Source organism: Rhinolophus sinicus, chromosome 5 (genome assembly GCF_057876585.1).
Source record: "Rhinolophus sinicus isolate RSI-liver-muscle chromosome 5, RSI-T2T, whole genome shotgun sequence".
Classification (NCBI taxonomy): Eukaryota; Metazoa; Chordata; class Mammalia; order Chiroptera; family Rhinolophidae; genus Rhinolophus; species Rhinolophus sinicus.
Window position 1 is genome coordinate 111,521,641 of NC_142505.1, and position 13,635 is coordinate 111,535,275.

Sequence of the window (13,635 nt, forward strand, 5' to 3'; positions counted from 1 at the left end):
TGGGGGAGAGGAGGAGGTCCGGGGCAGCTGGGGGGCTGCCCGGCGGTGTGAGAGAGCTTGCCACCGCTGAGCTCCCACGGGACGACTCTGAAGGTTAGGAGCTGTGTGTCGCTCACATACAACCACGGAGGGAGGAGGCGACCTCGCTCCCCTGTGCTGAGGTCGAGGTCTGTGGGAACCCGGCATCTTGCATGTCCTTTGCTGCCACTTCTCCAGCAACACTTGCTCCCATCGAGTCTCTGTGTCACTGGATATGCTCACGATATTTCCAACTTTTTATTGTGACATTTGTCATGGTGCGTATGACCAGTGATCTCTGATGTTACTGTATCATAACAGTTTTGGGGCACCACAAACGGTGCCCACAGAGGACAGCGATCTGAATGCATACATGTCATGGGGTTCTGGCAGCTCCACTGACCGGCCGTTCCCCATCTCTGCCCCTCCCTGGTCCCTGAGACACAACCATGTTCAAATGAGGCCAGTTAACAACCCTGCAGTGGCCTCTAGGTTCTCAAGTGAAAGGGAGAGTCTCATGTCTGTCACTTTAAATCAAAACCTAGAAATGACTAAGCTGAGGGGCGGAGGGGGAACACGGAAAGCCGAGAGAGGACGAAAGCCAGGCCTCTTGTGCCATACTGTCAGCCAAGCTGTGCATGCAAAAAAAAAAAAAAAGTCTTGAAGGAGATTAAATGCTACTCCAGTGAACACACAGATGAGAAGAGAGTGAGACAACCTTACTGCTGACATGGAGAAGGCTTTAGTGGTCTGGATGGGAGCTCAAACCAACCACCACATTCCTTTAGCCAAAGCCTCATTCAGAGCAAGGCCCAAACGCTCTTCAATTCTATGAGGGCTGAGAGGGGAGGAAGCTGCAGAAGGAGTTTGCGGCCGGCAGACGTTGGTTCATGAAGTTTAAGGAGAGAAGCCGTCTCCATAACCTCACCGTGTGAGGTGAAGCAGCAAGTTACTCAGAGGCTCTACTAAGAGAACTCACGAAAGTGGCTGCACCCAACAGCAGGTGAGCAATGCAGACAAAACAGCCCTGTATTGGAAGAAGGGGCCATCGGGGACGTTTATGGCTGGAGAGGAGAGTCAGTGCCTGGCTTCAGAGAACAGGCCACCTCTCCTGCAAGGGGCCCCTGCAACTGGGACCTTAGGCTGAAGCCAGTGCTGTTACCAGTGAGAAAATCCCAGGGCCCTGAGAACGATGCTAAATCGACTCTGCCTGTGCTCTGTAGATGGAACAAAAGCCTGGATGACAGCACATCTGTTTACAACATGGTTTACTGAGTATCTTAAGCCCATTATTGAGGTTGTCATGCCTGCTAACACAACATCCTTTCTACAGCCCATGGACCAAGGAGTCATTTCGAGTCTCACTATTTAAGAAACACATTCCGTAAGGCTATAGCTGCCGCAGACAGTGATCCCGCTCATGGGTCTGGGCAAAGGACACTGAGAACCTTCTGGAGGAGGCACCATGCTAGATGTCACAGGGACACGTGTGATGAAACTTGGACGGAAGAGGAGCTCTTCTCACGGATAAGCAAAGACAGTGGTTTCTTGAGATGGACTCTACCCCTGGTGAGAATGCTGTGAAGGTTGCTAAAGTGACAACAAAGGACTTCGAATGTCGCATAAATTTAGTTGGTGAAGCAGCAGCAGCGTCTGGGAGGACTGATTCCAATGCTGACAGAAGCTCTGCTTTGGGTCGATAGCTGTCAACCAGCCTCGCACGCTAAAGAGAAATCGTTCGTGAATGGAAGAGTCAACTGATGTGGCAATTTCATTGTCTTACATTAAGAAATGGCCACGGCCACCCCGGCCTCACAGCCATCAGCATCCAGGCCGACCCACCGCCAGCAGAAGGATTAAAACTCGCTGAAGGCTCAGAGGATGGTCGGTGTTTTGTAGCAGTACGTATTTTTTCATTAAGGTGTGCACATTGTCTTTTCTAGACATAATGCTACTGCACACTGAACAAACTAAGTGTAGTGTAAGCATAACTTTTCATGCACTGGGAAATCAGACAGTTCCTGGGGCCACTTTATTGTGACATCTACTGCACTACGGTGGCCTGGACCTGAACTGCAGTATCTCTGAGGTCTGCCTACGCCCAGAAGGAAGTCTTGGTGACTATGTGAACGTCTGTTCATAATGGGAAATGACTTCCTGGGTATAGAAACGCCATGGAAAAAATTACAGGTAACGTGCAGATGTGACTAAATAGAAAATTAGGATTGACAGCGGGAAGTGTATCTGTAACAGAATCACCCATAGTTAAAAAGCTCTAATATTCATAAGGAGACTAAGATCCCAAAAGATAAATGAATAAAAACAAAACTAGAATCTATAAAAAAGGAAAAACACATGTGAAATACATGAAAATATAGATTAAAATTTCTTTACCTATGAAGTTAGAGATTTTTTCTAAGAGGACCCAATTTGAAAGGGAACTAAGAGCTAGAGAACAGTGGTGGGAACGCTAACAACACATGTGATGCAAGGGCCTGAAAATGCTCACGTCTCGTCACGCCCTCGTCACCAGTAAATGCCACTTCTGAGTGTCCAGTCTGACATGACTGAAAATGTGACTATGCTGCACACATTCTGAAACGTGGAAAATTGAATTATTCAGTAACAGGAGAACTGGTAAGGGAAATGAGGGTTTAGCTCCACAATGGCATTTTATGCTGGTAATTTTATGAAGAGCATAGTCTGAACCATGTTTTTAAAGGGAAAAGGAAGAGACCAAGAACCGCCACCATGAGATGAGTGGTGACTTCGCTAGGTGCTGGGACCCTGGGTGTTTTTTCTCCAGCTTCCTTATCTGTCTGGAAGTGCCACATCACACAGCTGTCAGATGGCCTTTACAGCCCAACAGACAAGAGAAATGAAGCGGAACTGTCTAGGTCCGGCAGGCGTGCGTCGACCACACAAATCCCACACCAGGTCGCACAGTGCCACGCGTTCCCCTCCCCGCCCCCCCCGCAGAGCACTGCAGGCACGGGCAAGCCGGCCCAGGCTGGCGCCTCCCCGGACCCAGGACACTCACATAGACAGAGAAGTCCTTGGGGGCGCTGGTGATGTTGCCCGTGGGCGACAGGCTCTTGGGTATGTGCTCCAGGGTGAAGCTGGTTGGGTGGATTTTCATCGACAGCCTCACCACAAGGTACCCCTGGGAGCCTCTGAACGCCCAGCAGTTCCCTGGATAGATGTCAGGCTAGAGAAAAGGCAAAATACCACGCAGTTAAAAACAGAAGCAGTACAAAAGACGACCGATGATGTTGAAATAAAAATTAAAAAATTTTTACATGGCAAAAAATCATAAGCCAAACTGAGAAAAGGGGTTTGCATCTTACACCCCAAAGGGTGACTGTGTCCAACTCATAAAAGAGTTTTATATTATAAAAGTTAGGATAGCCAGAACCTTGAAGAAAAATGGGCAAGACACAAACACATTTCCAAAAAAAGTTAAATGGTCCTCAAACCTAAGAGAAGATATCCGACCTTACATACTAACAAGAGAAACACAGATCTGAATGACGGATGCTACCATTTCTCACCCAACAAATTGCAATCACCCACGAGTGTGACAAAACCTGTTGTGACGTGAGGGACCGCGCTCTCATATATGGCTGACACACTTACAAACTGCACCCGGCTGCAGCCTAAACCCTGGCCACACACAGAAGCCTGCTTCCGCTCAGCCTCTGACCATCGGCCAGTGCCACCCCAGGACCTACAGGCACATGCACAAAATGACATTGGCACAGGACAGTCACAGCAGAGGAGCCGCACCCACCACTGAACCTGGGTAAGGAGGCGGGGTGCCCACAGGTATCTGCATGCCGGGCGCCGCGCTGGGTGACCAGAAACCCCGTGGGTGGCAGACGGAGCAGGCGCAGAGCACAGCATGCCAGCTGCCGTGCAGTACAGCGGGGGGGACTGGGCAAGGACAGAAGGACACGCCGGGTATTGACCTGCCACCTGTCGGCTCCAAACTCCCCTTTCGCCTGCCCTGTGAAAGAGGGTCTGGGCTGCTTAAGTACCCCTCTTGCCACCCAAACATCGAGCTCTGTCAACAGCGGGAGTGCTGATGCTTTGCAGGGTACGTTCTGGCAGCTTCTGCCCATGTGGCACCATTCAGTGAGCTATGGCTGTGGCCAGTATGGAAAGGCCTGGGTCTGGGCCCTGAGGCAGGTGCCCTGCCGTGGCCATGACGTTGGGACAGGCGCTCACCAACGTCTCTACTCCAGATTCCTTAAAAACTTTCGCTGCTTCTTAGTGCCCCGTGGCCACCGCAGCTACAGTTCCTTCCTCTCTCCTCCCAGCCAGAGTCTGGGGTCCTCCAGATGGAGAACCTGCCTTGCTCCCCACTCTCTTGTGCACAGACGTCTAACACATGAAGCACAGGTGACATCTGGACCACCAGACCTAGTATGCACATCGGTGACAATTCTGTGGGCCAGGCTGACTTTTAGGGGATGCCAAGAATATCCAGCCCTCTGAACCATCTTACGGCAAAGAGGGGGACTGCTGCGGCCTGAGGCCGCATCCTGAAGGTGTCCTGTGTCCCATCCGGCGAGGCCGTGTGCCACACAGAGCCCATGTTGACTTTCTGGAACAGTCCACGTCGGCCCACAAGGACGAGCGTGTTCCGCTCCCTGGCGAACCTGACAAGTGCTGGGGACCGAAGGGCAGCCGCGCTGCCGTGCACATCACACACGTCACTGGCAACGGGGACAGGTCCTGCTAGGCCAGCGCCAGAGGCCCCGAATCTAAGGTCACTGGCACACTCTCACAAGCCACCACAACTGGACATGGGGCTTCTAGTGGCAGACAGTGATCGTGAGCACCTTTCACACTCAAAAACCACGTGACCTTGCCTCCAAAAGCAGCACACTCACCACCTGTAGTCTTCCAGACGCACTGCGGAGCTTACCACTAGGAAAACGCTGAAGACACACACGTGGGGTCAGCCTCCTTGGCGACGCGGCAGTTACGCAGTGCGCCAGGCCCTGTGGGGCGCACCCGGCCGCTTACCTGGATCACAACGCGGGGCGACTGGGAGTGGTACCACAGCGGGATCCCAAAGAGGCTGACAAGCGCGGTCTTGGTCTCGTAGGTCTCCGAACAGCGCGTGCTCAGGACGCTACCACCTGAAAATGGGAGTTGCAGCTCGTTTCGGGTCTGAGCGCACCGCTGGCGTCATCCTTGCCCACTTTTGGGACTTACTGACATGTTCCAACAATTCTCAAGTTCTCAATGTGTACAAGAAACTGCTACTTTAAGATCAGCCTGTTCCTAACTGTCCCTTTCCCCACTCGGGGACACTACGGGTGCCTGCCACACTGAAAGACCCCTCCCGTCCAACCCCGCCAGGCCCTGGGGACCACCTGCTGGGGGATGAGACGCCTGCCAACAGGCACCCGCGTGTGATGGGGAAACGAGCGTTCTGGAGTGAGATGGTGCTTGCACAACACAGTGAATACACTGCAAACCACTGGACCATACACACTGCAAAGGGTAAAGTTCGTATTATGTGAATTCCTTCTCAGTGACAATAAAAAGCATTGGAAACAGTGCAGTCTATCCCTCAAGGAAACAGGGCAGATGGGGTCGGCACCAAGACAGCCTCGGTGTGGCAGCCACAACAAAATGAAGTAAGAATAAGGCCTCCTGAGACTCCTGTGTTCTGCCAGGCCCAGGTCCCTGAGTCTGGCTGCCATCACAGCCCTCGGGGGACCCCTGGGCGGGCGCATACAGGACTCATCTGACACCCGAGAAGGGGCTGGGAGAGTGGGGAGTCGCATTTTAAACAAAAACGAGGTTCTGATCTGGCTCACCATAGACCTGAATTTCTGAACCACTGAATTCTCTCTTTAAAATATCCTGCTGTCATTCTAAGTCTCCTGGAATATGCTGACTTACTTTTTTAGCTCACAAAATTCGGTAAGCGCTTTGTTTCGTAATAAAACCTTTAGTTCTGCCTCATTAAAACTATCAGAATTCTGAATCGATGAGACACAAATCTGTAAGAATTAAACTTCTAAGAAAAAGTGACAATTATTGGTTCCAACTGAACAGTCAAAATACCATTTGATCTCTGAATTGAAAAGGATTTCCTCAGAAACCCCTGAATTCAAAACCTGCAACTAAAATCACTTACTATTCTGAAAGTCGTGCTGAACAAAACATACCTGAGAACCACCGTCCATGGCCTTCCTGACATGTCTAACATTAGCAGGATTTGCCAGTGTCACATGTGACGGCAGTTTGCATCCCCTAAGTTAAGGCCCCATAAAAGGTGACCGGAGTCCAGGCTGGCAATCAGCGGCCACAGCTCTGCTGTGGTGTTTAAACCACGGCCACCCTGCCTGACGCTCCAGCCCTTTCACATCCTTCTCTCCAAGAAATCATGTTGGCCCACCGGCCCTCGTCTGGAATTCCTCAATTCTAAAAATTCAGAAAACCAAGGTTTTCTGTCACACACATGGTGACAACAACTTCCCTGATCTGACATGATGTCATTCGCAACAGGTGCCCAGCTGTGCCCGCTAACAGGTGACCCCCGCACTCGCAGTCAGGTCCCTTCACTCACCACCAGACTCCAGAGCGAAGTCCACCATGCCAGTCTTGTCCTGGGAGTACAGCTTCAGGGCATTGTTGATGATGACGTGTGCTTGCTGCATGGACACGCGGGCCCAGAGAAGAGAGACAGGCACGCCGGTGAGAACACACTCTCATTAACGACATTCGGGGTAAGAAGCCTGGGGAATGTGTCAGCAAGGACAGACCGATGGCCCAGTGACCTCGGCTGGGCCATCAGGTGGGGCAGCGGGTACCAGAGCCATTTCCCTGGGGCTCAGGAGGGCTCAACAGTCTGTGAGCCAGAAAACAAGGACAAAGCTAGGATTAGCTAGGCGCTGTGACGAGGCCCTTTATTATTGCGAGATCTGCGTGCAATTCCGGAAGGCTGCGGCCACCCAATGCAGGTTAGTGAAATACAAGGGACTCCCAGGAAGTGGCCACGCCCGGGGAACAATGGCTTCTCTGAGCCCCGCACTGTGTAGTGAGCAGGGTCCCAGCCCCATCCTGAGGCCCTGCTCAGAACCACACACCGGAACCGGCTAGTTCATGACCAGTCCCAGGGTCCTCAGGGCACAGACTTTAAACCTCCCTCCCTGGGTACCTACCGCCTCTGTGATTCCAGAAACCCCTGCCTCGCTCACAGCAGACATCACTGCCTCACAAGCCGGCATCTGCTTCGTCACAGACACGTGGTGGCTTATGTTCTTCAGTATCTGCAGCTCTAGATCGCGTAGTAAAACCTGCAAGTCGTCCTTGCCCACAAAGCGAGAAGAAAACTTGTTGAGCAGCCTCTCAAAGGAGCCGGCTTGCGGGTCGTCTGAAAGCAGGAGTTGGACAGTTTCTCTGACCTGGGCATCCACCTGGTAAAAGCAGCAGTAAACACAGCACGAATCATTTCGACTCCTTACTCCCGTCACCTCGGATATGGTGGAAGAAGTCACACAGCTTCTCAAAATCCACAATGTAAATAAATGCAACACGGTTTTTTCCCTTCATGTTACATGTAAGAACCCTGCAGACATGCTGGAATACACTACAGAGAACAGGACCGAAAAGAGCCCGGCACAGAAGCAGCGAGCACAGGGAGCAGACGCCCGCTTCGCCATCGCCCGCGGGTGAAGGGCAGAGATGAACGTGCCCCTTGTCTTCCAGGGACAGCTTCGGGTGACCTTACGTCTGCTCAAACTGTCCCCACGCATTGTGTCACGCACACGGCGTGCACACACACAGTCACCACCCCTGCGACCCTGCCTGCCAATTTCCCAGCACTCCCCTCTCCGTGTCCCTCTGCATGTAGCTCTCATTTCTGGAGGAGCCCAAGAGTCAAGGAGTACGTGTCCCTAGCTTCCCGCCAAAATAGGCTGCAGGCACGCCCAGCCCCGCGTCACACTGCAAGGGCCTGTCCTTCTGGCCGGCTCGAGGCTTGGAGCGGCTGGCCGGTCACTTGTGAGTGGGATGGAGCCACACGGGCACTCTGCCTTCCTGCCGCGAGGAGCCGGGTGCACACACGTCGCTTTGTCACCCGCACCGCAGGTTGTGTGAACAGCCTGCTGCCTGGCTCTGACTGCTGGCGGCTCCTGCCGTTCAGATGTGCACTTTCATTTTCATGCAGCTGTAACTGTCTCGACTCCCTCTCAGGCATGAGGACAGACAGGGCTGAAGCCCGTCTGATGTGTCCTGACATACGGCCCAGCTGCAGGGGGCACCCCCATCAACGTCAACACAGACTGCACTGCGGGAAGGCGCACGCTGTGGCAGGTGTTAGGTTCCTGGGCTGTGGGGATCCGACGAGGGGCAAACGTTTATTTTATTTTAAATCTTTAAAATCTTCAAATGGAATAAAAGTTTTCTAAAGGAAGAAGTTAAACTACTTACTAAACATGAGACGACAACTCAAGTGTCCCTTCCCTTTCTGTGTGAGACAAAACGCAGTCACTGCGGACACTCACTCTGTCACGCACAACGGCGTCCATCTTAGCACAGCCGCCTTCCAGGTGCTGTGACAGCTGCAACCTCAGGTGGCCCAGCTCCAGCTCCAGCTGCTTCACCATAGATAGGAGGCGCTGCCCCTCCTCGGCTCCGCTGGGGACAGACACAGTCAGTAAACACGCAGGACAGGCCCCCAGACACGCCAGCACTGTGATGTCACCCCAGTGACGTGGGGCCTCACTGCCACTTCCAGTTGGAACCCAAGACCGTCCCACGTCAGACTCCGTGCGCAGCCTGCACACACGGACTGATGGAGGTGGGGCAAGGCCTCTCCAGACGAGCTTCTATTTTGAAGCAACCTCCTTACATTAGGACGAAGACTCAGTATTTAACAGTCACCATTATGAAGCTGAACATGCACTTCCCAGGCCCGTGGATGGGTAACTGAATGACAGACACACGCTCATAATGTCAATGACCCTGCTTGTACACAGTGTGTAACACACAGCGCAGTGTCACACTTGCTCACGGGCAGGTGCCGTGCTGACACACCACCGGTCAAGTCACACAAGCACCGGTGGAGGAGCACCTTACTTGGGTCTCGTGTCAGCACCGCGAACTCATCTCTAGGGAGACAAGCTTGGAGGGAAGGGCGACGTGTGACACTCGTGCCCATCCTTGCAGAGGGCACATGGACCCCCGATGGCAGTGGTCTAAACACACAGGAGTGGAGATGGGCCTGTGAGGTGCGAGCTCCAGGAATCACTGAGCACCAAAGGGGGAGAGGGCGTCAGGTTCAGCAAATGTGGGGGCTCGTGTGAGAAATGAGGTGGGAAGAGAGGGGGCCTTCAGGATATCAGGAGAGGAATCCATGTGTTAGGGACTGGATGGGGCAGGGGAGAGGCTGGCTGCACACCAGAAGAGCCGAGGGACACAGCTCAGAAGAGGTCCAGAGCCCGGCCTGGGGGTGGGAGAAGGCTACAGCCACGGGGGCAACTGCCCACTCAAAGGCCGGGGTCCTGCCCACTTGGCAGGGCCAGGCCGAGCCTCGATGCCCACGGACCAGCAGGGCTCCAGGCACTAAGTCCCCGCAACCATCCCATGAGCCAGGCTTATCTGAGCCCTGTGGGTGGGTGGCCCCCCAAGCACTCCAGGTGAAAGCAAGGGGCGCCCCCGGCCTGGGGGTGCCGTGTGGAGAGCAGTGACAGGCACAAGCCCCTCAGACCCCTGGGGTCCTCAGTGGCTCCCAGCAGACACACAGCTGGGAGCGTGCCCTCCAGAGCCCCTGACTGCAGGTGCTGGCTCCATAGCCAGAGGCGAAACCGCAGCCTGCAGCCCTCCTACCTCGCCGTCCTCAGCGTGGTCTGCTGCAGCTCCCTCTGGACGGCCTGGGAGGAGACAGAGTCCGTCACATAGCGCTGACGCTTCCTGAGCACACACTTCGTTAACTGCACACACTGACTGGTACATAAAACTATGTGCGTTTGCCTGGGCTTTTCCCTAATCCAAAGTCCAGACCCACCTGCTGGCCGGCCGGTGACGGCTGTTTTGTTTTTCAAAGCAGACTTTTAAAAGACACACAACACATATTGAGAGAAGGGCACAGATCACATGGGAATAGCTTGGTGGATTTCCAAAATAAGCAGCTCCTGTAACCAGCACCCAGGCCACCAAGGGACGGTGACCACCCCCTCTGGACAGTTACTTAAATGACAAAGTGTTTCCTTAAAGAGAAGGAAATGACCGCTGTCCACATGAAGACCGCGGGCACAGGCGTGGACAGCACCCCACCAGGTGGGCGGTCGTACCTGTCCACACACCTGGACACACCTGGACAGAGACCTGCTCTTCCTGCACACACCTGCTTCCTTCTCTGGCCTCCCTCCCCTCAGTGCTGTGGGACTCTCATCAACTGATGAACTGAACTCGCCTGATTCTGACTGTCAGTCACACAGCAGCTGTCTGAGGCCCCAAAGGGTTGTGCCACGTCTGAGGCCAAGGTCAACTGACAGAGACTTCCTTGCTGACGCCCTGCTGTGTGAGCGCCCACAACCTCTATGGCTCAGACCAGCGCCAACATCTGGTCTCCCAACCCCGCCTTTACCAACACCTAAGAGGAGACTTTCCTATCGGAAAGTTAATTTTTACTGTCAAAAGATTCGGGTCCTTCCTACTCTAGAGACGTCACTCAGGTGGAAGCTGTGTGACGTCCATGAGAGCTGGCTTTCGCAGCCCAGGCTCAGGCCTCCCCCTCAAAAAGACACCTGGGAACCAGTGAGTGGGACACACTTACGAAACATTAAAACTATAAAATAGAACCACCAAGGGAAAAAGGGAACAGTCTGAAATCTTTTTTCCTGTTTTATGAAGGACAGCAGCAAAACCCCTAAATGAGGCTTTAAAGGCTAAGGAACATGTACACGGTAACCACAGTGGACTTCGTTTCCTAAGGAAATCAGTTTGTTGGGGCCACCATGAAAGGTCAAGAAGAATACCTCATACTTTTCCGTCAGCTGTCCAAGTGCGTCTTCCAGGTTTGAGATGCGCAGTTCATGCTGTTGGGGGAAGGTCGTGTAATTAGCCTTGAATGTCAACAAGTGAACAAATGGTAGAGAAAGTTAAGCAACAAACAAAAGCTGGCAAATGAGGCCAAGTGATTTCTACACAGAACACCCACACACTAGAGACGGCTGGTGACACCTGGCCTGGAACCCTGGAAGGGCTCACCCACGAGCACTGTCCTCAGCTTCCCCGCTAGCGTTCGAGGTCTGAAGCCCACGCTGAAACGCACAAACTGCTTCTCCAGCGGACGAGAACATTAGTTAAGAAGTCTGTAATTTCCGGAGAACAGTCCTTGTGGAAAGCAAGTCAATCACTGCTCACTCAACTGATATTCTAGGCGGCCAGTGCATTCAGTGAGTCAGTACGCTCATCACGTGGCCCCAGTGGCCACTCCGCTGGAAAATGCGGCCACGTGAGGAAAACTAAGCCCGGAGCTCAGGGCAAGACACTGGATTACCCAGCAATCGGTGTCTTGCATGTGGCGTGTGGCTCAGCATTTGCAAAGCCGGGGATTCTGCCAGGTCCGCCAACCCAGTCACACCTGCCTGAGAGCAACGTAAGAATGGGAAAACCTGTACTAAGCTAGCCTAACTCAGAACCTGATTTAAAATGGGCTCAGGAACACCAGGTAAGTGGAGCCTGTTTTGCTGAGCCGTCGCGTGTTTTCTTTACTCAAATAACCCAGAGGCGCCAGCATGCTGCCACCTTTTCCTAGGTCTTCCTGGCCCACAGCGTCCATGCTGGACAAGCAAGAATCTCTCAGGCTGCTGCCTCAGCTAGGGACCGCCCGTAAGACCAGCGTGCCTCCTGGTGTGACTGCGCTCACCAGCACACGTCCTGCCTCCAGGCAGAGTTCAGTGACCTGCCACCTGTTTGGGATCTTTGAACGGGCGTCCCCCTTGGAGGAAGGCCAGTGCCCACCCTCCTGCATGTACAAAGCAGCAGCACAGTTCAGATTTAGCCTTTCGCCCCGTCCAGCTACGAGGCTGCCACACGCCAGCAGGCGCGGGACAAGCACAGCTGTGTGAGTGGCCCTTACGGGAGTGAGCTGCGCTTTATGGTTGAGACACCACTGACAATGAGTGCACGCCAAGCGTCCTGTGAGCAGGGGCACAGAGGGTGCGGACATCCCTACAACCTCAAGACCCCTGCGTGCCATCAGCACAGGACAGTAAGGGACCTGCCTCGGGCCAAACAGGATCAAGAAGACTCACTCGTCCTTCAAACACTCGTCTTAGCCCCTACCAGGTAGGAGAGGACAGCGAATTAGACAAGCGACAGCGGCCACCATGTAACCGCTGACACTGTCCCGGGTGGAGGACAGGAGGGTGGCACATGGCAGCAGAGTGCACAACCGGATGGGGACAAGCCCAGGTGAGCGACACGCAACGACCCGGAGCAGCCTGGCCCAGTGGGGGCTGCTCAGCTCAGAGGGACAGGCTGCGTTGGGGCCACGGGGAGCAGACACCAGACGGCAGACAGTCAGCCCTGGCCTGCGGCAGCCAGCGGGGATGGGGGGGGGCGGGGGGGGGCTCTGCTGGGAGGGAAGACACCAGGCGAGGCGAGGGGCGGTACAGACCCTAACGACCTCAATGCAGAATACCAAGGGAATCAGTGTGCAACTCACAAAAATAAACATCAGTTTTGAGGAACGTGGGCGGACAAGCCTTCCCTGAGAATACTGAACAAATGAGACATTCGCAGGCAGGTTCACGGCTCCACGGGGGTGGCACCGATCTTAAACAGTGGGGAGGGACAGGAGATGCACACCCTGTCACTGTGGACAGCACCCGTCACGTTTGTGGATTGTGAGCCGACCCACCCCCACATGAGAGCACTGGCCCCACCCCACCCGCGGCACCCCACCTCACTGTGGGTGTCACCCCCACCCCAAGGGCACCCAGCCCCAGACGTGACAGCTGCTCTGGCAGTGTGGTGTCCAGGGCACCGCAGCCCCTGGTCCTCGGCGAGCGCCAGGAAGCCTCACTGCCCGCAGTGTGTGTCGCTGCTGACAATGCGGGGCTACGGCCACTTCCCAGCACAGGGCCGCTCCTGCTGTGTCCTCAGAAGGAACAGAGACTCTGCCACTTGTCAGCACTACCTGAGAGCCCAGCCATCCGTTGGCATTCCCGTCCTTTACGTGCAGCCCTGCCACATCTGGAGCCCAGGACGACGCCCCGTGACTGTCCATCTGGTCCACCCGTGCCTGCAGTTTCTGAAGCAAAGCCGCCAGTTCTCTAAGCTTCTCGTCGTGGCTCCGACACTGTCCAGACAGAGATGCCACCTGCCTTTGCACTTCACTCATCTCACGCCAGCGAAGAGCCTCGTCACCATCCTGAAACAGGAGGAAGTTCCAACAGCAACGCAAGTAACCTTAAGGTCAGGGTCAGTGAGGACACAAACCAGCATCACAGCAGGTGTCCGCCGAGACGCACACAGGGACACCAGGAGAACACAGGGGGTGGAGGAGGGGCTCACGTGGCGCACATGGGCGCTCTGCCTTTTCTTCCTTAGACTGTCTGCATCTTCCAAAGTAATGAATACTGT

At 54.3% G+C, this 13,635-nt stretch overlaps 1 protein-coding gene across 18 annotated transcripts in view; it reads right to left on the bottom strand.

Annotated features, from left to right (window-relative positions):
* SUN1 (Sad1 and UNC84 domain containing 1) overlaps positions 1 to 13,635 on the bottom strand; it is a 44,857-nt gene that overhangs the window by 2,471 nt on the left and 28,751 nt on the right. For all 18 annotated transcript variants that reach the window (XM_074314064.2, XM_074314059.2, XM_074314055.2 and 15 more), the window contains 8 exons: positions 13,190 to 13,423; positions 11,022 to 11,081; positions 9,871 to 9,914; positions 8,547 to 8,679; positions 7,203 to 7,457; positions 6,608 to 6,692; positions 5,050 to 5,165; positions 3,059 to 3,226 (listed from right to left, as the gene is read on the bottom strand). In XM_074314064.2, the coding sequence (XP_074170165.2) occupies positions 3,059 to 3,226; positions 5,050 to 5,165; positions 6,608 to 6,692; positions 7,203 to 7,457; positions 8,547 to 8,679; positions 9,871 to 9,914; positions 11,022 to 11,081; positions 13,190 to 13,423 (1,095 nt within the window). The remainder of the gene's footprint in view (positions 1 to 3,058; positions 3,227 to 5,049; positions 5,166 to 6,607; positions 6,693 to 7,202; positions 7,458 to 8,546; positions 8,680 to 9,870; positions 9,915 to 11,021; positions 11,082 to 13,189; positions 13,424 to 13,635) is intronic.